The sequence below is a fragment of the Medicago truncatula genome, chromosome 4 (genome assembly GCF_003473485.1).
Source record: "Medicago truncatula cultivar Jemalong A17 chromosome 4, MtrunA17r5.0-ANR, whole genome shotgun sequence".
Classification (NCBI taxonomy): domain Eukaryota; kingdom Viridiplantae; phylum Streptophyta; class Magnoliopsida; order Fabales; family Fabaceae; genus Medicago; species Medicago truncatula.
The window spans coordinates 33,712,339-33,734,412 of NC_053045.1; the positions used below are offsets into that span (position 1 = coordinate 33,712,339).

General features: G+C 33.3%; 3 protein-coding genes across 5 annotated transcripts; all 3 read left to right on the forward strand.

Moving 5' to 3' along the window:
- Positions 1 to 1,571: 1,571 nt before the first annotated feature.
- Positions 1,572 to 7,904, forward strand: LOC11415977 (membrane-associated 30 kDa protein, chloroplastic). 3 transcript variants are annotated; one of them, XM_024783112.2, is made up of 12 exons: positions 1,591 to 1,816; positions 1,897 to 2,003; positions 2,090 to 2,200; positions 2,501 to 2,565; positions 2,653 to 2,734; positions 3,373 to 3,447; positions 5,468 to 5,538; positions 5,637 to 5,719; positions 6,381 to 6,445; positions 6,980 to 7,054; positions 7,294 to 7,405; positions 7,719 to 7,904. In XM_024783112.2, the coding sequence occupies exons 1-11, from the start codon at positions 1,702 to 1,704 to the stop codon at positions 7,402 to 7,404; spliced, it is 960 nt and encodes a 319-aa protein (XP_024638880.1). In that variant the 5' UTR covers positions 1,591 to 1,701; the 3' UTR covers position 7,405; positions 7,719 to 7,904. The 3 variants fall into 3 exon arrangements, with proteins under 3 accessions (XP_003606831.1, XP_024638880.1, XP_024638881.1); XM_003606783.3 differs by lacking the exon at positions 7,719 to 7,904 and having other exon boundaries at positions 1,572 to 1,816; positions 7,294 to 7,573; XM_024783113.2 differs by lacking the exon at positions 7,719 to 7,904 and having other exon boundaries at positions 1,627 to 1,816; positions 2,082 to 2,200; positions 7,294 to 7,603.
- A 6,291-nt stretch (positions 7,905 to 14,195) lies between these two features.
- LOC11417470 (arginine decarboxylase) lies at positions 14,196 to 17,160 on the forward strand. Its single transcript, XM_003606786.4, has 4 exons — positions 14,196 to 14,327; positions 14,417 to 14,476; positions 14,978 to 15,535; positions 15,836 to 17,160. The coding sequence occupies exons 1-4, from the start codon at positions 14,253 to 14,255 to the stop codon at positions 16,874 to 16,876; spliced, it is 1,734 nt and encodes a 577-aa protein (XP_003606834.1). The 5' UTR covers positions 14,196 to 14,252; the 3' UTR covers positions 16,877 to 17,160.
- Positions 17,161 to 18,167: 1,007 nt separating this feature from the next.
- LOC11416830 (arginine decarboxylase) lies at positions 18,168 to 21,892 on the forward strand. Its single transcript, XM_024781359.2, has 3 exons — positions 18,168 to 18,545; positions 19,819 to 20,376; positions 20,719 to 21,892. Exons 1-3 carry the CDS (start codon positions 18,471 to 18,473, stop codon positions 21,736 to 21,738), a joined length of 1,653 nt encoding a protein of 550 aa, XP_024637127.1. The 5' UTR covers positions 18,168 to 18,470; the 3' UTR covers positions 21,739 to 21,892.
- Positions 21,893 to 22,074: the final 182 nt, after the last annotated feature.

Consider the following 22,074-nt stretch of genomic DNA (forward strand, 5'->3'; position numbering starts at 1 on the left):
GAGAGAGGCATTAGTTTCCTTTGAAAACGAGGAGGGGCATATAGTAGTATCAAGTATAGAACCTGGAAACAAAGTGGAGGTTGTTTTTGTTTTTGAGTGGCGCAGTTTCAAAGTGAAGAATACAACAGTTTATCTCGTATACGATGAACTAATTGGCGAAATAATGGAGCAAAGTCAAACATCAGAAGAAAATGCTATTGTTTTTATTGGTGATGAAAATGAATCTAGCTCTTCAGAAGTGGAACACATGGACGAAAATATTAGCACTGCTAGGTGTTGTGGATTGATCAAATATAGTTTCAGACAGTGGATTGCAAATTTCTTGTGTAGATTAGTGGAGTGCTGGGGGTAGTCAAATTGTTGGACTTGATCTTGATTCTGAAGCTGTGATCTTAGTGCTTTAATGTTGCCATTGTATTTGTTGGTCTTTATGACTCATGTTAGCCTACAAAAGATGTATTTATTGATCATATCAATTGTAAAATATTTCAATTTTTTTTTATTATGTCAATTGAATGGAAAGAGTTTGATGGATGCTCTTTGAAGTACATATACAAAATGACAAAGGTGAGAGTGTATTTGATTTGGATTACCAGGATAAATGTAAAATAAAATCAAGGAGTCAGCTTATGATCATAAGAAAAGCCTTTCAATATGATGCAAATTTGGCTTCCTTAGTCTCAATGTTTACATTTCCAACTTATATTGCTCAATTTGGGATTCTTTGTTCTTTTTTGGAATATTAAAATTGTTGTATGTAAGACTTAACTCAACTGCCAATACCAATATCGTTAGGTTGGACACCTCCATTAATGTTCGAACACGAGAACTCACAATTATGCGTATGAGTTTCCGTTGATACTTACATATAGGGATAAAATAACATTAAATTGTTTTTAGAACTTACATATAGGAAATTGTTTATCTTGGAAGATGAAAAACTAAAGGTTAAAATTAATCTTCCAAGAAATATAAATGAAGTGTATGTTAAAGAAATGTATTATATAGTTAACTATGAAGTATTCTAAGTTGATAAAAAATTTCTTTCCTACCAGTTCATCATACAAAAATATTATAATTGTTTATCTCGCAATTATAAACACTCTCTCAAACATAAGCACTTATTATAAATGAAATATAAGTTGATAAAAACATAATCCTCCAAGAATAATTAACAAAATTAATGAAGTGTATGTTTAATTTTCTTTTGTATATAGGATTTTTTTTTTGAAAGAAGACTTATATTAAGGATGAAGGTAATATATTTTATTTGCATCTTTTTTGTTCATTTCGATCTATTAAACTAATTTTATCATTTTGTAAAATATGAGATTAAATTTTGCTACCAATACATATCACTACAATATTGAGATTCAAAATTTTGATCTATTCTATTATAGTTGTAATAAAACGAGTGTATCATTAATTAATACAAATGATAGTTTGGATAAAGAAAAACAGAAAATGGCAGAGAGGGTGTATAAGTAAACAATAGGGGTTAAACAATAAATGGAGAAATACTCCCTTCCCTTAGCCAGCCCATTGAAAAAGGAGTTCGCAAACATCGAAGAAGAACGAACGAGAGGAATCACTTTCGCAAGGTTGAGAATTGAATTGAATTGAATTGAGTGAGTGTCCTCGAAATCGCAAGCAATATCTTCAACTCTATCTATCTCCAACAAACTCTTCACTCCAACAAAAATGGCGACGAAGCTTCAAATATTTACACAATTACCCTCCGCACCACTTCAATCTTCTTCTTCTTCCTCTTCTCTCAGAAAGCCTCTCGCCACTTCCTTCTTCGGCACCAGACCAGGTTCTCTCATTTTCTCACTTAATCTCAACGCTTAACGCTTAATCAATCATTAATCTAACTACTTAATTCAATTCTTCCAGCAAACACCGTGAAATTTAGAGGGATGAGGATTGCGAAGCCTGTTCGAGGCGGAGGAGCGATTGGTGCCGGCATGAACTTATTTGAAAGATTTACGAGAGTCGTGAAGGTGAAAGAAATTAATCTACAACAAGTAGTTTTCAGTTTTTTCGATTTTAGGTTTAATTTTTCTCATTTGTGATTTTAGTAATGCAGTCATACGCAAATGCTATTGTAAGTTCGTTTGAGGATCCCGAGAAAATTTTGGAGCAAGCTGTGCTTGAAATGAACGATGATTTGACTAAAATGCGCCAAGCTACAGCACAAGTTAGTTACTATTGAAATTATTGTTTCTGTTCTATCCTTGTGTGTATTATCTGTTCTTATCATTGTTATATATTGGTTTGAAATTATTGTTATCCTTGTGTATCAAAATAAGCTGAAAACAGCTTATGAACATATCATAAACTGTTTCCATAAGTTCTCCTAAACAGTTTCATGTAACTTATGTCAGTAGATAAACTCAAATAAGCCAATCCAAACAGGCCCTAAAACTAACTTCAAAATAGCCAGTTATTTTTATTGTAAAACCATCTTATTGTTGTTTCTTTTTTTCCCTTTCTTGAGGTGTTGGCATCTCAAAAACGGATGGAAAATAAATACAAGGCTGCAACGCAAGCTTCTGAAGAGTGGTAATGTATGAAACAATTATTTATTTTAATTCGCTTGCAGTGTTTGGCATTTGAATACCACTTTTGTGTTTTACACATCTGATGTAGGTATCGTAAAGCACAACTTGCTCTTCAGAAAGGTGAAGAAGATCTTGCTCGTGAAGCACTTAAGCGGCGTAAATCTTTTGCAGTACGTCTTTGTTTTGTTCAATTTTGTGGTTGTTAATATTCTTGTAAATTTCTGCTTTAGATTTTAAAGAGGATTGTTTGTTTATATTTGCAGTGTGTAATCAATAAAGTTATTAAGCTTTCCATTTCCTTATGCATGTTTGTGATATGATCAGTAGTTCAGTACTTTGTCCTCCTCACATAGCTTAGCAATATCAAGACATTTGCTGTTTGCATTTGCTATAGTTCTCATTCCTGCGAGCATTGGTAAAACCTTGATTGGAACTGTACACCATGTTCCTAATTTAAATAACCTCGTAACCAAATATTTAGGTTTGTGAGAGGAAATGACCATTATGGTTGTCATGTCCTTGGGTCATTATGTGGTTTGATTAGCTGAAGTCAGTTCAGACATTTAGATGATGACAGACCTCACAATGGTTAACTTTTCTAAAGTGCTGTGATGTGTACGTTTATACTCAAGTTAGATATTGCTGTATATACAACGCTGATGACAGTGTTGTGATTGAAAATTTTGGAATTTGCTATAGTTTGACATCTTGTTGGACGATACAGAAAAATGTATTTTTCAAAGTAGTGCCTTATCACACATTTATCACATAATTGGAAAGCTCATTATATGCTTTTAACATGTTGCAGGATAATGCCAGTGCTTTGAAAGCTCAACTTGATCAGCAAAAGGGTGTAGTTGACAGTCTTGTCTCAAATACACGGGTAAGCTAAATCTGTCTCTTTCTCAGTAGAGTCACTGCCTTAAAGCACCTAAATGCCATGTTTTTCACAAAACAATGTTCTTGAAACGTTGGGCTGAATTGCCGAACTGACTCTTTTTATGGAGCCACATAATGGTGACTCAGTAATATCAATCAAGGAAGTGCAAGTTGAAAGTTCAATTTAGCTTAACTTTTTGGATTAGTTGACTCTTGATTATGTTGTGGTTGTATTATTAAAACCTTACGAGGTCATAATTATATTTTCAGTTCTTAGAATGAGTTCACATTTACTTGAGCTCATCTTACACTCTCCCCTAGGTTTGTTTTAGTAATTTTAATCACCCCTGATAATGAACTATTGTTTGATCTGCATTTATGTATGGTTTTTTTTTTTTTTTTTTTTTTTTGATTTCCAAGTTTTACTTTTAGGGTTGGTTGATGTAAGAAGCACCTTTCTGCATTGTGTAGAAAATTGGGTGTTCATTCTCAATCTGTTGAAGTGTATTGCAACATTTTAATGCAATCTTTTAGATTAATCATTTTTAGGAGGTATTGTAGAAATTGCCACACATTTGGTTGCACGGTGAAATCCAAATTCTAGGTATGATGCCTTAGGAAGGAACTATAGGTGTATTTGAAGCCTAGGCTATTTTGCTTCTTTTTTTATCTTCAGCTTCTTTCTTTCAAACTGTCAGGTTTTAATTGTCTACTTCAAAAGTCTTTATGTTCCATCTATGATTATCCCTAGAACCCATAAACCATGGTTTTCAAGGGTGCGGTTATCATGCATAAGGAATCTTTATGCACCCTGCATAAATCCCAGCCCATTAACCGGTAGCCCAACATAATTGCTTCGTACACCCCCAAGCGAAACCAAACAAAACAAAACGAAACAACACCGTCATTCACCATCATCATCACCGTACCGGAATCATCATCATCATCACCATTCACCGAAACCATCATCACCGTACCGGAACCATCATCACCATTCACCGAAACCATCATCACCGTACCGGAATCATCACCATTCACCGAAATCAACTCAAATAAATAGTTTAAAAATTGTATATGTTAGTTGGAAATGGTTTCAGAGTGTTGATTTGGTTCAATAGTCACAAATGTCCTTATTATAGTATGTTTTGTATAAAATTATGCCAAAACCATTTTGCTGTGGAAATGGTTTCTGTGAGTTGGACTCCAAAACCATTTTGTTGTGGAAATGGTTTCTGTGAGTTGTACTCCTAAACCATTTTGTTGTGGAAATGGTTTTTGTGAGTTGTACTCCAAAATCATTAGATGTACTTAATGGTTTTCTTTAATCCAGCAGGGTGCATATGACAATCAAAAATAAAAAACATATGGAATTTTCTAACCATAACAAAACATTTTCAAAACAAAGAAAAAACATATTGCATTTTCAAACTTAGTACGTATCCTCTGTTTCCAATGGTAATTTGGTAGATGATTACAATTGATATATCATGTCAAAGAATAAACTCCACAAACATATCGAAGCTATTCTGCAAGGTTAAAAATCCCGCAGCGGTGCCGGCACCGACCAAAGTTATGACTTATGATGCGTTTCTTAGTTTTGGTTAAAGACATTTGCGTTTTTAGGAGTTATGGCAGAGACGCGTGGAGAAAGGAAGAAAGTTGCGTTTCTGATCGGTGAAACATATTCCAAATCTGATGGTTGTGAAGTGTTTATGCAGGGTGCATAAGGAAATGACTTATGCATAATAACTTTTGCCGGTTTTCAATGCTTGTATGTTTTTTCATTGTAAAATACATCAATTTATTTACCTCACCTTTATTTATGCAACTTTTTCCACCTACACATACAATAATATTTCTGTCCACTAGGCTTTTGGGAGAAGAAGTATATATGATATCCGTTTAGAAACGATTAAATTGGTTGAACAATTTTAGCTCACTGTTCTAATACAGGCATTTTTAATTAGAAGCAGTTCATATTTATTATTTACCTCAATTCTGAATGTAAGCTGTTCAATTTGTAGCTTTTGGAGAGTAAAATTCAGGAGGCGAGGTCGAAGAAGGATACTCTAAAAGCCAGAGCTCAATCTGCAAAGTTTGTCTTTCAAATCTTTTATCCATTTGCTTCCATCTTATTCCATTCTGTATTCTATGGTTCTATTAGTAATGTCTTGTTGGTTGACGATCCTCTAGGACTTCAACCAAGGTGAGTGAGATGCTGGGAAATGTCAATACAAGTGGCGCCCTTTCCGCTTTTGAAAAAATGGAAGAGAAAGGTGAGAAGAAAACTCACCGAGTCCACTCTCTATACATAAATAGTACTTATATCCCAGTCTGCACTTATTGTTTGAAACAATTTGTTTGCCCACAAATGTACTCTTTCATTTACATGCCACAGAAAGATTTGAAGTTCCATGCTTCCTTTCCTGCTTCTCTTTTTTTTGCTCATCTATTTGCCTATCAGTATATAACCAAGCTTTGAAATCTGGGAGAAAATCTGACATCTTGAAGCTTATAGTGGGTCAATTTTTTTTGAATGTTTTCAACTATTAAGAAAGATCTAGAGATTAATGAGTTGGATCGAAATATGGTTTATGATAGAACATTGTGGTGTAATTTGATCCATGTAGCAGACCCCATTTAGTGGGATAAGGCTTGGTTGTTGTTGTTGTTGGATATATTATTGCACGATCTTGAGATTTTTTATTAGGATGAACCTAATGATTGTCATATCATAAATTAATAAGTGTAGTTGCTGTCATAACAACAAAAGCGAACATTTCCAAACATGCTAAAAATTTTACGGCCCAATTAATGGAATAAAATACAGGCGAACATTAGCATCAGTCTACATTCCATGTCCAGCAGAGTTATGTACCTTAGGTTTTTATGTGCTTTCATCATTGCATTTGAACTTATTTTCTATTATCTTAATAGTGATGACAATGGAGTCCCAAGCTGAAGCTCTGGGTCAGTTGACAAGTGATGATCTTGAAGGGAAGGTAAGTGACTATTTATGTACCTAATGAGTTTGTGTCTATCTATGAATTGTATTGAGTTTGAAATTGAAATGGCAGAAATGGAAAAGAAAGGAAACCTAGGGGCATGCTTGGTTTGCAAAAAGTTTATGTTATCATTTCTTTTCTTCACTCTATCTCTTGTTTCCAAAGTTTTGTATAATTGTGAAAACAAAAATTTGTTTCTTATACAAAACTTTGAAGTCAAGAAAGAAAGTAAAAACGATGTGATATTTTTGTAATTAAAAGTAAAAAGAAGATATGAAAACAAAAACAGTGACGAAAATCCAATACACCCTTGGTTTATTTTAATTTATTTCTTATGAGAAACGGGATCAAAGGACCCAAACCTAATTTTATATTTCCTATGTAAAGATGTTATTTAAAATAGTTGAAATTAAAATCATAATATTTACATATCTAGGTTTAGTATGTTTCTCAGGTGGTTTCATTAAATACCTGCAAATGAGATGTCAAAGTTTTGCGTGATAATTGGTTTAAATTGTTGATATTTTGCAGTTTGCAATGCTTGAGAGCTCATCCGTTGATGATGACCTTGCAAATTTGAAGAAAGAATTATCTGGTAGCTCAAAGGTATGCTTCAAACAGCAAATAGAGTGTATGTATGAATAGGATGAATTTTTATATGTTAAATAAAGTCTTTCCAACCAGAAGTTGTCTAACCAGTGAAAGAAGGGAGTGAATAATATATCTTTCCAAAAGTATTATATTATGCCACAAAAAAGTAAATTTGAAGAGAAATTGTCATACAATACTACCAACATTCTACATATACTTTTTTGTTTCATCGTTGGACTGTTTGCTTCAAGCAGAAAGGAGAGCTTCCTCCTGGAAGAAGTAGCACCAGGACTGGAACTCCATTTCGAGATGCTGATATTGAGACGGAACTTGAGCAACTGAGACAAAGATCAAAGGAGTTTTAAAGTATGGAAATTTTGTCATTATTGTATGCTTGAATTCAGTACTTTATTCACATATCAACATTGTACAGCTAAAGGCCAGTCATGATAATATTATTTGACTTGTGGCCAAATTTGGATAAAAAAAATGGAACATATTAGCTGTGTGTTCTGATAACTCAAGTTACACTTACATATAAACACCTTCGATCTGATAATGTTATCCTGACATGCATACGGTTAGGATATTTTCATGGCATAAAGCTGTAAATATTTTCTTAACATGTTTTGCAAAGAGCTTGGATATATTACATTTAGTAACAGACTCAGACCCGCAGGTTTTTGCTGCCTCCTGACTTTGGATGTAAACATGTTCATTGAGGAGCAAGGTTAGCAACACGATCAATTATGTTCATAATATACGAGTGTCTCTTTTGTTATTTGTGATCTACGATACTTACATTGTATTTTGAACCGACATAAATACGCAGACTCCATAGCCAGATTTATGTGGAGAATATAAAGTATATTTTGCCAATCCAAATAATGCTTGTTTCCTGTGCATATTTTTCAAATTTTGCTATACCCTAAGTCGTAAATCTGCATGGATATGGAAAAGCAGTACTCGGAGCAAGAAGGCTGCACTGGTTTGAAGCTAATTCTTCAATGTTTCCGAATTCAAATTATAGGAAAATTTTCCGTTGCGGTTAGAAAGTAGAAACCAGCATATGGACATTAAAGTCGTTAATTTAATCTTCGATATTAATGTTCATAATGATCTAAAATGAATTTGATTTTTTGAAGGAAATCTAAAATGAAGAAACTATAAAACATATTTCGGTCTACACTTGTATAAATGTAGACTATTGACTTTTGAAGTTGAATAAACATTTGGTATTCAATAATGGGAAGTGGAAGATAACATTACATTACGACTTAAAGGAATATTATGTTGATTTGCAGACGGCTTTGACAAATTTTAGTTATCAGAATTAGGACGATGCGAAATTGAAATTTTTGGATTCCGGTGTCATAGATAAAGCTATGAGCATTTATTATCCCACCTTTATGTTTTTTGTACGCCTTCTAAATTTTCAATCGTGATGTTTGAAATTGAATTATATAATTTCAAGCGTGCTTTTAAATTTTAGATTATATAAACTAGAATCTATTACAATAATAAAATCTGTTATTAAATTATCCTGTACCTCAATGATAACATAATTCAACCGCAACATAGTTCAACATCATAAATTCAATGGAGTAATATTACAATAACAATTGCAACAACATAATTAATCACAAATCTTAACAAGATTGTAATGAACAAAACTAATTTTTTCATTGTGTTTGTCCATGCACGCACTATTCTTCGCATGTCTTGGGTTGAACCAAACTTGTTTAAGTAACCTAAACAAGACTTATCAATGTAGCGTCTAATTTGATCGGTCCTTTGAACTATACTGGCCAAATGTAGAGAACACAATTCTCACATTGTCGCTTTGAAACGTCATCTAGGTAAACCAAACGCGTCCATCTAGACGAAACTCAACATCAATCATCCTTCTTATATTGGCGTGGTTGAGACGATCATTAATTTGGTCTAGTTGATCCTTCAAGTCAGATGATGTATTATCATCACAAATCTTAAACATATTGGTCTCCCTCTGTTGTGGTAAACAATAGGTAGGTTAATGTTCATTTCTAATGGATAAATGTTCATGGTTTAGTGGTATGGAGTGCAAATGAACCAAACACATTAATTTATAAAAAGTTTTGTGCGTTGTTAATCATAGGAAAATCATGTATATTTAATTTACATGATTTGAATTGTACCAAACCCCTTATCCACACATTTTTTCTTAGTATGGGCATCAATACATTGATAAGTTTCAGATTCTATAAACTGAACGAGTAAAATACTGTTTTGATTTATATAATTTGAATCAATGCACAAAGTTACACAAGATATATATTTTCTGAACATAATATAACAACATAACACCATATAATAAAATAGATCACAATATAATAAAATAGAAAACATATAACACATAATATTATCTAAACGTAATACGTAAGTGTTAGCACATAATATCATAAAAAAATGTAATATACCTACGATCAAATAAAATTCATGAGTTAACATTAAAAAACCAATTAAACACAATATTGATGAATTCTCCAATTCAGATTCTATTTTCTGAAGGGCATCAAAAAACCAGAAGAAGAAACAATAATTCAATCAAACTACAAATATTTGAGAAAATGTGGACTTTACATCTTGTGTCGTTGCAAGAAATGTCTCTAGTTTGAAGAATTCGACCAAGTTTAGTAGAAAATTGAGACAATGAGAAGAGATTTAGATTTGAAGTGTTTTTATGGAAGTTTTTAGGTAAATTTCGAAAATGTGAAGTGAGCGAAAGTAACCGAGCATTGCATATATAATAGTACAAATCAAATTATACAATCCAAAGCATGTTTTTAAGTTTTGGATTATTTCATTAAAATTTGAATTACGATCAATTTATATCTAGTATAAATCACATACAACATCATTTGAAACATATCACATCATTAATTTTTTTTGCTAAAAATAAGATAGAGAGATCAAAATTATTAAATTTTAAAATAGAGAGTCAATCAACTCTACAGAATAATAAAAATAGAAGATCAAAATTGTAATAAACCTTTAAAAAAAAAAAAGCAAACACACTTAGGTTTTAGTAAAGTAAAGGTGAGTAGTTTAGTGACTTTAAAACATGGAAGGAAACTCAAAGACAAAGTTGTGATTGAATTCCCCAACAAACTTACAAATAGGTTAGGTGTAACTACTAACATTTGTAAGCCTTAAAAAACTAACATTTGTATTTGATTTTTTTCTTCAAAAAATACATTTGTAATTAATTTCAGAATATAAACCAACACAAAGTTTAAGTGATAAATTAATTGCACGTACTACGTATTTGTTAGGTAACCTATCATTTTCACTTTCTCAGACAGAGTCAAGTATGAAAAAAAGAGTTGGTAGTCAATTCAATTTTTCTGACTTGTAATCGCGACTATAAACATTACATAAAATCAAACGTACTATATTTTCATCATTACTTTCCTCAAAAAAAATTTCATCATTACTTTGTTAATACTATCAGCCAAAGCTACCCTCCAGAATTTGCACTTCTGATATCAACATATTCAACTTTAGACTTTAGCAAACTTTGACATTTTCAAACGTGGAAACCATGTATTAATCTCTTACCAGGCAAATGTGCATCACATTTTATATTATATAAGTAAATATGTTATATTATCTGGAACCAAATTGTATATATCATTTGCATTTAAAAAATAAATAAAAAAGAGTATACTAACATTAAAAGTGAAGTAAAATAAAATATTATTATTTGGTGCTGCGTGGCAGCTTCCCCAAGTCCTTGGTCAGCACGTAATTGCTTCAAGTTCAAACTATTGTCCACTGAAAAAGCAGATAAGTCCAAAAAGACAAGCACAAATTTAACACAACTCTTTTCTTTGTCACACTATAAATATGTACCAAACCCTGCTCCCTTACTCCACCACCAAGCCACAAAGCAATAACAACTCTCCATAGCTAGCAACCATACTCTTTTCAAGTTCCCAAAAATGAGTTATGTAAAGGCATGTACCCTTTTGAATTTGATCACAATTGTTATGATCTGTTTGGCTATTTTGATGAGTGAAAGTCAAAGTAGTAAGGTGGAGGCAAGTAGGGTTTTAAGGAATTCACAAGAGTTTGCATTTGCAAGAGCTAATCACCTTCAAACATCAGCATATGAACAGGCCAAGAACACAATGACAATTTGGCTTCAACGTTTGCCTTCTGGACCAAGTCCTAAAGGCCCTGGTCATTGATTTATTATATCCATTATTCCACTCAAATACTTGCTCAAAAACAGATATGCCTTTATTTTCCTTATAGCTACATATATAGCTGAATTATTTTATTCATTTCTTCGGTTCTTTAATTTTCTTTAGGTCAATTTTACTAGATAGAAATATAAAGGATATATGTAGAAAACCTGCGGATCTATCTATCAAATTCAAAGAGATCCATGTGTTTTTGAAATGTAAGATTCTTTAATTTATGTAACTCAATTTTTGTTTCACAAGTCTCTAATCTTTATGTGTATTTTGTTCCCTCATGGTGCACGCACGAAAACCGGTCTACTATGGTTAGAATTTTAACAAAGTTATAAAATCGGTGGGAATGACGATTTTCGTTGCTAATCAACACAAATTATTCAAAATTTATTTATTTGAATAAGGGAGGAATTGAGAGATGGACTTTTAAAATATCTTTAAAATTAATCTCGATAGTGGAAAATCTCCTTTACAAGATTGCTCAACAACACCGTGTAAATCACTCTGGATTCATATGTTTACATATTTAATATTAAATTCTTTCAAAAAATATTTAATATTAAATAAAAGATATGATCATTAATTTTGTAAAAGAGCAACGCCTCTACTCAATTCACATGAACGATCAATCTTAGAGGAGAACGTTGTGCTAGCTCACAACTACATAGATGGATGAACAAGTGAGATTGTTTTACAAGCTCAACCCTCTTTTCATTTAATTAAATTAACAATAATATAAAATATTTAAATTAAATGTTATAAACAATGAGTAACATCTAACAACATCGTTGTGTTGCTACCCAATTTATGAAAAAATTGGTGATATGATTTTAAATAAATGATACTGTTTAACTTGTCAAAATGTCTTTGAACACAAATCATATTGTTTAACATTTTTATGTGCAATTATTCATTTTTTGACAATAGGATCTAAATCCTAATAGATCCAATACTCCCTCCATTTCATAGCAAATGCATTTTTTTTTCCATTTCACACCTATTTAAAAAAATTTATAAGTGAAAGAGTTAAAAAAATGGTTTTGAGTGCATTGTGAAGTATTAGTGTATTCTCCATTATCTTAAAAGCAAAGTAGAATATATTGAATTTGAAAGTAATATTAATTAGAGTTATAATTAAAAAAAAGTAATTAATATTATATTAAAAATAAAATGAATCAATTATTTTAAAATAATAATTTTTTTAAAATGATTAAATTATTTTGGGAGAGAGAAAGTATTACATATTGATCATTATAGCAATGACCATTTGTTTTCATGGTTTTACTTTTCGAGTGACTCAAAACATCCTCCTATCATGATGCATGAGAGAGAATCTAAATCTACATCACACACAACTATCCACATCATATCTATTGCAGACCCAATAATCACATCATATTTATTATATACTGTCTTGTTACATATGACCTCAAAACCTACTAGTCTTCATTTAGGATCACAGTGACTTCAAGTTGAAAGACTACTCACTTTGATTGCATGGTAATGTTTAATGACATAATAATTATGCAGCTAGCGTTCTCATGAATGATCGATCTTGTATATATAATGCTCGTAATACTTAATTCAATTGTGTGAAAACTTGATGTCTTGTGTATCCATAACTCGTAAATATGGTGATAAGACTATCATTGTCGTCTTAATAAACAGTAATACTTTGAGTATGAATACTTTAAGAATAGTGTTAGAATATCATTGAGGTCTTGCAATCAAGTCACACTTGATCTTGTATTGAGCATACCATATATTATAAGAACTTTACTATGTTATACTTTGACAATATAATAAAATCAATTTGAATGAATAAATATCTTTTATTTTGTAGTTAAAAAATAATAAATAGTATCTTAATACATATATTAATAATCATGTATATAATTTAAAGTCATGATACAAATAACAAGGTATATGCAAAACATATTTTAACTAGAGTAAAAAAATTATATATCCCATGCCGATTTGAGCATTAGTCTCATAGCAGATTCAAAAGATTTGGTATATGAAGATATTTTGAAGCACCTACTAAGATTCAAAGATTCTAATTTCGGTGATTAGAAAATTGGAACTGCACATCAAACATTCGTACCAATAAATTGTGATTTCTTTTCATTTTGAGTGAAAATTAATATTTTAGTTGTAAACATTTTGAATAATATATAAGAATTTAAAAGTTCTTATAATCGTCTTCTAAATACAACTCAATTAGTAGCGGTAGAGATATTTGATATGTTGCGAGTTTGAACTCACAATTCTCTATTTATTATCCATACTTAAAGCGTGTGAGTATTGATACTAATATTCTTTTTTTGGTGCAAAAAGAGAGTAGAACCCAAGAAAGAAAAAATTAAGCGATTAATCAAACGTTCCGAGGCATGCAAGCGCCATAAATGTCATCAAGAAGGAAATGTTGAAGCTCTCTAGGAGGAGTCTCAATAACATGTAAATCAAAGGAGTCCAGAGATAGATTAAAGTTAGCTAACCAATCTGCTAATATGTTTCCTTCACTTCATGTATGGCTGATCTGAAACATGTCAACTAAAACTGATGAGTCGCTTTCCACTTGTAGGTGTGTGATCCCTGTCTCCGATCCATACCAATATACATGCCCCCCATCTCTGCATGTAACGCGTCACATGAACCTATCTTACGAGCATAGCTATTCAAACAATTTCCATAGCTATCACAGAAAAAGCCACCACATTGAGATAGATTAACTGAGCTTTTATGTGCATTGTCACAACTGAGTTTAACCCAACTCTCTCGGAGTCTCTTCCATCCAATGAAAAACACTTTAGAGCAATTGAATTATAATAATTAAAAAAAAAACACTTTAGAGCATTTCCCTAATTACAAAAAAAAAAAAAAAAACCACTAAAACGAAAAGATAAGTTTTTTGAGGGAAATAAAGAGAAAACTTAGAAGAAAATGATGAATGGTAGGAAAAGTGGAAGAAAATGGTGTATATTTCGTTCTCACTATTACTTCCACTCTCGTTCCCTTTGAATCCCAAAAACCCAAAACGGTTTTCAGTAAGTACTAACCACAATCTCTCTTTCTTCTTCTTCTTCTTCTGTTTCTAACTTCTCACTTCTCATTTTCCTTTTCTGTTTATTTGCAGGAATGTCCTTACAAATTCAATTTCAGGATTTCATTGACGATTCCCTCTTATTCCTCTCAGGTTCCCTTCATTTCTTATTTTAAATACTAACAATAATAGCTTATGTACACGTTTGGGTAAACAATTTAATTAACCATATGTATGTGTTTCTGTATAGGCTATTTCTAAAACAAAAAAGATAAAACTATTTTCATATAAGCTTTAAGCTGTTTTCACAAGCTTAAAGCTGAAAACAACTTTTGGACATGTCATAAGTTGTTTGCATAAGCGCTCCCAAACAGTCTCACACATGTTTATGTCAGAAGATAAACTCAAATAAATCAATCCGTAAGTACATCCAAGACTAAGGTAAATAGATATGGGCGTAAAATTGATCTTTGTTTACACTATAATGTATATGTTATAGTTTTTAATGTTGTTTAGTTAGGGTAATAAGATTAGCTAGGCCTGAATTAAAATGAAATTTTGTTTATCCATTAGTACTGCCTCATTATGACCTACACTATCCTTCATGGCATTGGTTTTTGTCGGGCGGTAACGATTCTTTAAATTATTTTACAGGAAAGAAGCATTGCACTGCCAGAATATGGGAAATACGAGAGCGTTGGGACAGTGAGCACAGAATCAATCACAAACAATCCCAATGAATGCAGCAATTCACCAGAGATTCGGCAGAGTGGCCTACCTCCTTTAGTCAGTGCATTGAAAGCCTCAGCTGAAGAAAATGCTGCTACTTTTCACTTTCCTGGACATAACAGAGGCCATGCTGCTCCTGCCTCGATGACTCGACTCATTGGAAGAAGACCATATGTTCATGATTTACCCGAGCTTCCTGAACTTGACAACCTCTTCTGTCCCCAAGGACCTATATTAGAAGCACAAACAGAAGCATCCAAACTTTTTGGTTCATCAGAGACATGGTTTCTTGTCGGAGGTACTACTTGTGGGATTCAGGCAGCAATAATGGCAACCTGTTCACCAGGAGAATTTCTTATTCTTCCTCGAAATTGTCATTTATCAGCTATATCTGCCATGGTATTATCCGGTGCAGTGCCTAAGTACATTGTTCCTGACTATAAAAATGACTGGGACATCGCTGGTGGTGTCACGCCATTACAGGTGATTCAATTGTTACACACTATCACAATTTGGCTACATTCTCTAAAAATTTGTGATAAAATAAATTGACATGCTAGCGTAGCAGTTGATATGTTACATGATTGTCGTATTCATTCAAAACACAATCTAAATATAATTTCCAACTCTAACACAAGATGAGTTTTTCCTGATTGCATGATTTTCTTACTGTACACGAAAATGATATTAGATATTCTCTTCAGACTCGACTCTTCTGGTAATCCTATCTAATGTTGTTCTCTTTCTCTCGTTTTTCTTTTCTTCCTGTGGTTGGTGTTGCAGGTATTGAGTGCTATCCAGGAACTAGAATTGGAAGGAAAAAAAGCAGCAGCAGTTTTCATCACTTCACCTACTTATCATGGTATTTGCAGTAACTTGAGTGACATTTCCGAGTTGTGTCATTCCCGTAAAATTCCTCTGATTGTTGATGAAGCTCACGGTGCACATCTAGGATTTCATTCTGAACTGCCTAGCTCAGCCCTCCAGCAAGGGGCTGATCTAACTGTACAGTCTACTCACAAGGTTCTTTGCTCTCTTACTCAGTCATCTATGCTGCACATGTCAGGTGACATTGTAGATAAGGAAAAAATATCTAGGTGTCTCCAAACTCTCCAAAGCACAAGTCCTAGTTACCTTCTTTTGGCATCCCTAGATGCTGCCAGAGCTCAACTTAGTGAAAGCCCTGATACTGTATTCAACCAAGCGATTGAATTAGCAAATGAAGCAAAGTCCTCTCTTAAACGATTCCCTGGAATCTTAGTGCTTGAGAATTCTAGCTTTCTGACCATTCGTGCAATTGATCCATTGCGGCTTACTGTAGGTTTTTGGGAGCTTGGTTTATCAGGTTACGAAGCGGATGAAATCTTATATCGGGATTTTGGAATTGTTTGTGAACTCGTTGGGAATAAATCTATCACTTATGCACTTAATCTTGGAACCTGTAGGGACCATGTCCAAAGGCTTTTATCGGGAATAAAGCATCTAGCTGCAACATATCCTTCCATTCAGCAACCTAAAGACGAAGTACTTACTGAACACACACCCTTTGATGATATAATCACAAGCTTGACCCCCAGAGATGCATTTTTTGCAAGCAAAAGAAAAGTAACGATAAAGGAGAGCATTGGTAAGGTTTCGGGGGAGCTTATTTGTCCATATCCTCCAGGCATACCTGTATTGATTCCCGGTGAGGTTATTACTGAGAGAGCCGTCAATTATCTACTCCATGTAAGAAGCAAAGGTGCTGATATTAGTGGAGCATCTGATCCCTTACTTTCTTCTATAGTTGTCTGCAATGTACATAAAAAACAGCTGGTCTCATAATAATTGAGAAATATTTCACACAGCTGAAGAAACTCTTAGGTATTTATTCAACTAACTAATGCTAGCAATGGCTGTTGATGTAGGTAGATTTTCTCTAATTGGAATGGATTGAAATAAAAGAGCCATTCTGAATTTTGTCTAGTGAAAATCTTCCAGATTTCAATGCTTTAGATATGGGTCAGAGTCATTGGAAAAGAAATGTCTTAAGTAATGTCACTGTTCTGTTTAAAATGACTCCTTATTGGATATTTAAATATTTGGCAGAAATCGCCACCTCATTGTTTCATGGTATTTCAACGTGAAAAACCAAAAGTTACAAATTGTAGCTTTAGAAGTGTGTTAACAATCCACCCACTGCCAAAACAAACACATGCTAAGTTGATCTTTAGTTGACAGATTTACAGAATTCTAAGTTGACGGTTTCATGATATTCTGGCAATTTTGTTTTTGTTTTTGTAGATAGACGAAATGACAAAGCCATTATAAACTCACACACATAAGTGGAGGTACCGGGGTTCGAACCCCGATCATGGCATCCGGCCTAACAATTTCGGCATTTTGCTAGTTGAGCTAGAATTTTTTGATAATTATTTTGTTTATTTTATTTATAACTTCTCATTGATTTGTGTTAAATGACTTAATATTTGGAAGACCGATGAAGCACTACCTCGTTTCTTTATTAATTTTTTGGTTTTTTCGCGCGTTATCTTCATCTGAGGTAATCGTATTTAAGACCAACAAACACAAAATGCGAGCATCTCTTACAAATATAATTTAAATCCTGGTTCATCATATTGTTGAAATCTAACTCCATTCAAATATGATGGTACTTCATTCTCTTATTATAATCCTACTTTGTTTGACATATATATACACATTAAAAAATAGAAAAAGTTCGTTGGACAATTCAAAAGTTGTTTGACACCATATTTTTAAACTGTTGTTAATTTAATAATAATGTTTTTCTTTCTTATAGTTTTTTTTTTAAGGAATTTCTTATAGTTAAAGTAACACTTTCTTTCAAAAAATCACTTATTTTATGTGTCTTTCTGTATTGTTGTTGAAAAAGTTGTCTTATTTTTTGTATTTTATTTTAAAGAGGGCCGAAACTCGTACAAAAGTAGGTATCATATTTTGATTTTGATTGTTGCAATATCACCCATCATTAAGAAAGTAGGTATCATATTTAATGTGTTTATGAATGTTGTTAAAATACCATTTTATCTATAGAGATATATTGATCTTTGAATTTTTCTTTCTAAGAAAGTAACTATTTATTGACAGCTAGGCAAGTAGAGTTGATAGTGAAAGAAAAAGCAAAGAATAATCTTGTGGCTGATTTTGAAACGTACTATAAATTCAATAGTGAGCTGTCCAAAAAATGAATTAAATAGTGTAAAATGGCAGTGAGGAAAGGCCTTTCTTTCCCGCTCAAAAACAGACAATCCGTGTTGACACGAGGGGGGACAGGAGGGAGGGCATGTCTTCTTAATACAGTTAGTTGGTAACACTGATGAAGATAAGATTAGTTTAGTCCTTTAAGGAAAACAAGATCCAAAGCAACCGTAGCAAGAAGCTGTGGAAGAAGAAGAAAATGGTGTATTCTTCACTTCCACTTCCAGTACTCTCATTCCCTTTCATTCCCAAAAGGAGGCCAAAATGCTTTTCTGTAAGCCCTTCACTTTTTTCATTTACTTATTTTCCTATCACATTGCTTCTTAATTTTGGAAGCAATAAAATGGTGTATGCTTCACTTTCACTATCACTTCTCATCTTCATTTTCCTTTGCAAACCATTCCTCTCAGCTGGTCCCCCTTCACTTCCTATTTAATTTTTATGCATTTTCTAAATAAAAATTTCCATTGTTTCCTTGGATTCTTCTTATTTTTTCTCCCTATACAATAATGAACTGTTTTATCTCACAACAATGGACTAATTTTACCACGATATCATAGATTTTAAATAGTAATATTATGACAATAAAATTGGTTAAATACGATTAGAGAAATAGCAAGTTAACTAGGAAAGAAATGTAAAACTACGTTCTCTTCTTCTTATTTAAACTCTAGTGTTGAGTTTGTTCGGAGACAAGCAAATGAGGCTCCTCATGCTCTTGTAGAGGTGGCCACATTTTCAGCAAGTGTCTGAATACTAGTTGATATACCATATTGTATTGAACATATCTTGATTAATGGTATGCTATAACCATCCTTTGTCAAAAAAGCTAAGGGGTCAAGGTGGTCTAAATTTTTTGATTTCAAACGTTAAATATAAAAACTAAACATGTTCGGATAAAATGGAGTTGAAACAATTTTTCAATTTTTTCGTTTTTGTTTTAATGTAACTTGTCACTACTAGTGGTCGCCGACTACCACCACTGCTCCTGATCAACACTCCATCCACCTTTGAACACCACCATCAACCACTCCGACCATCATCAAACCACTACTCTGGCCACCGTCGATCACCACTCTAAAAGCCGTATGCAGATAACCTCCACTTTCAACTACTATTATTAAAATTACCATTAAATAAATAAATTAAATGTTTCTAATATTTTAATGGTATGAATCGCTTTGATAAAGACATGTTTATGATGAATATTATGTTTATCTTGATGCTTTAAACTGGTTTGGGTTTTGAAAAATTTCATAACTCAAAACTGGTTTGGCTCTAGAATGTGCTATACAAGTACATTCAACTCTTGGGTAAAAAGATAGCACTTAATATTGATGTTTGGTGCAGTCCAATACAATTAGACATTTTTAGTGTATATAATTATGATTTTAAATGGAGTTTAATTGAGGTAATAAGGTTAGCCAAGCCTGAAATAAAATGAAATGTTGTCTATCCATTAGTATTTCCTCATTTTGACCTACACGTTCCTTCACTGCACCGGGTTTTGTCAGGCAGTAGCAGTTCTTTAAATTACTATTTTACAGGAAAGAAGCACTGCACTACAAGAATACGAGCAAGAGGAGAGCATTGGGACAGTGAATACTGCATCAATCACGAACAACACCGTTTTGTTCAGCAATTCACCAGTGCTTCAGCAGAGTGGCCTACCTCCTCTAGTCAGTGCATTGAAAGCCTCAGCTGAAGAAAATGCTGCCAGCTTTCACTTTCCAGGACACAACAGAGGCCATGCCGCTCCTTCTTCGTTGACTCAACTCATTGGAGTAAGACCATATGCTCATGATTTGTCTAGCATTCCAGAGCTTGACAACCTCTTTTGTCCCCAAGGGCCCATATTAGAAGCACAAAGAGAAGCATCCAAACTGTTCGGATCATCAGAGACATGGTTTCTTGTCAACGGTACTACTTGTGGAGTCCAGGCAGCAATAATGGCAACCTGTTCACCGGGAGAATATCTGATTCTTCCTAGGAATTCTCATTTATCAGCTATATCTGCCATGGTTTTATCTGGTGCATCGCCTAAGTACATTATTCCTGACTATAAAAATGATTGGGACATCGCTGGTGGCGTCACTCCATTACAGGTGATTCAGATATCATACACTAACATATTGTGGCTAAATTTGCAATTTTCTTTTTTTTAATGGCAACAAATTTGCGAAAAATTGATGGTAAAGGAAATTGGTATGCTGGCGTAGCAGTTGATACGTTATATAATTGTAAAAAATTCATCCATAAAGCAATCTAAATAGATTTTCTAATTCTGACACGGAAGATGAGTTTCTTATGATTTCCTGATTAAGTGATTTTTTACTGTCCTCAAAATTGGTATTAGATATTCTCTTCAGATTCAACTCTTCTGGTAATCCTATTTAATGTTGTTCTCTCTTTGTTTCTGCTGGTGGAATCGATGGTTGTTGTTGCAGGTATTGAATGCTATCCAGGAACTAGAATTGGAAGGAAAGAAAGCAGCAGCAGTTTTCATCACTTCACCTACTTACCATGGTGTTTGCAGTAACTTGAGTGATATTTCTGCTTTGTGTCATTCTCGTAAAATTCCTTTGATTGTTGATGAAGCTCATGGAGCACATCTAGGATTACATTCTGAACTGCCTAGCTCAGCCCTCCAGCAAGGGGCTGATCTAACTGTACAATCTACTCACAAGGTTCTTTCCTCTCTTACTCAATCGTCTATGCTGCACATGTCGGGCGACATTGTAGATAAGGAAAAAATATCTAGGTGTCTCCAAACACTGCAAAGCACAAGTCCTAGTTACCTTCTTTTGGCATCCCTAGATGCTGCTAGAGCTCAACTTAGTGAAAGCCCTGCTATTGTATTTAAACAAGCGATTGAATTAGCAAATGAAGCAAAGTTTTTGCTAAAACGAATCCCTGGCGTCTCAGTGCTTGAGAATTCAAGCTTTCCAAATTTTCCCGCATTTGATCCATTCCGGCTTACTGTAGGCTTTTGGGAGCTTGGTTTATCAGGTTACCAAGCAAATGAAATCTTATGCAGGGATTTTGGAATCGTCCGTGAGCTTGTTGGGTATAAATCTATCACTTATGTACTTAATCTTGGAACTTGTAGAGACCATGTCCAAAGGCTTTTATTGGGAGCAAAGCATCTAGCTGCAGTATATTCTTCCATTCAGCAACGTAAAGACAAAGTACTTACTGATCATGCACCCTTTGATGATATAATCATGAGCTTGACACCTAGAGATGCATTCTTTGCAAGTAAAAGAAAAGTAATGGTGAAAGAGAGCATTGGTAAGGTTTCGGGGGAGCTTATATGTCCATACCCTCCAGGCATACCGGTATTGATCCCAGGCGAGGTTATTACTGAGAAAGCAGTCGATTATCTACTCCATGTAAGAAGTGAAGGTGCTGATATTAGTGGAGCATCTGATCCCTTACTTTCCTCGATAGTTGTCTGCAATGTATAGTAAACAGCTGGTGACAGTTATTACTAATTAGATATAACAGTTAGCTAAATCAGTTAGTTATAGTATAATTATACTAATTACTTGTTCTTGTTTTTGGCTATAGAAACCTTATGTACTCCTTGATGTAGTTTATATTATCAATATAATTTTTCAATTTACTTTTCTCTTATCAATTATAAAAAACACGTTGTAGCTATATAACACGAACACTTAAGATTGAATGCAAACAACCATATCCTACACGTGTCTAGTCATTCAATACTTCTATTTTTTCAAATCATGACAATTGAGTCAAACGTTTTCAGATGGAACTAGATACGGCCAATTACAAACAGG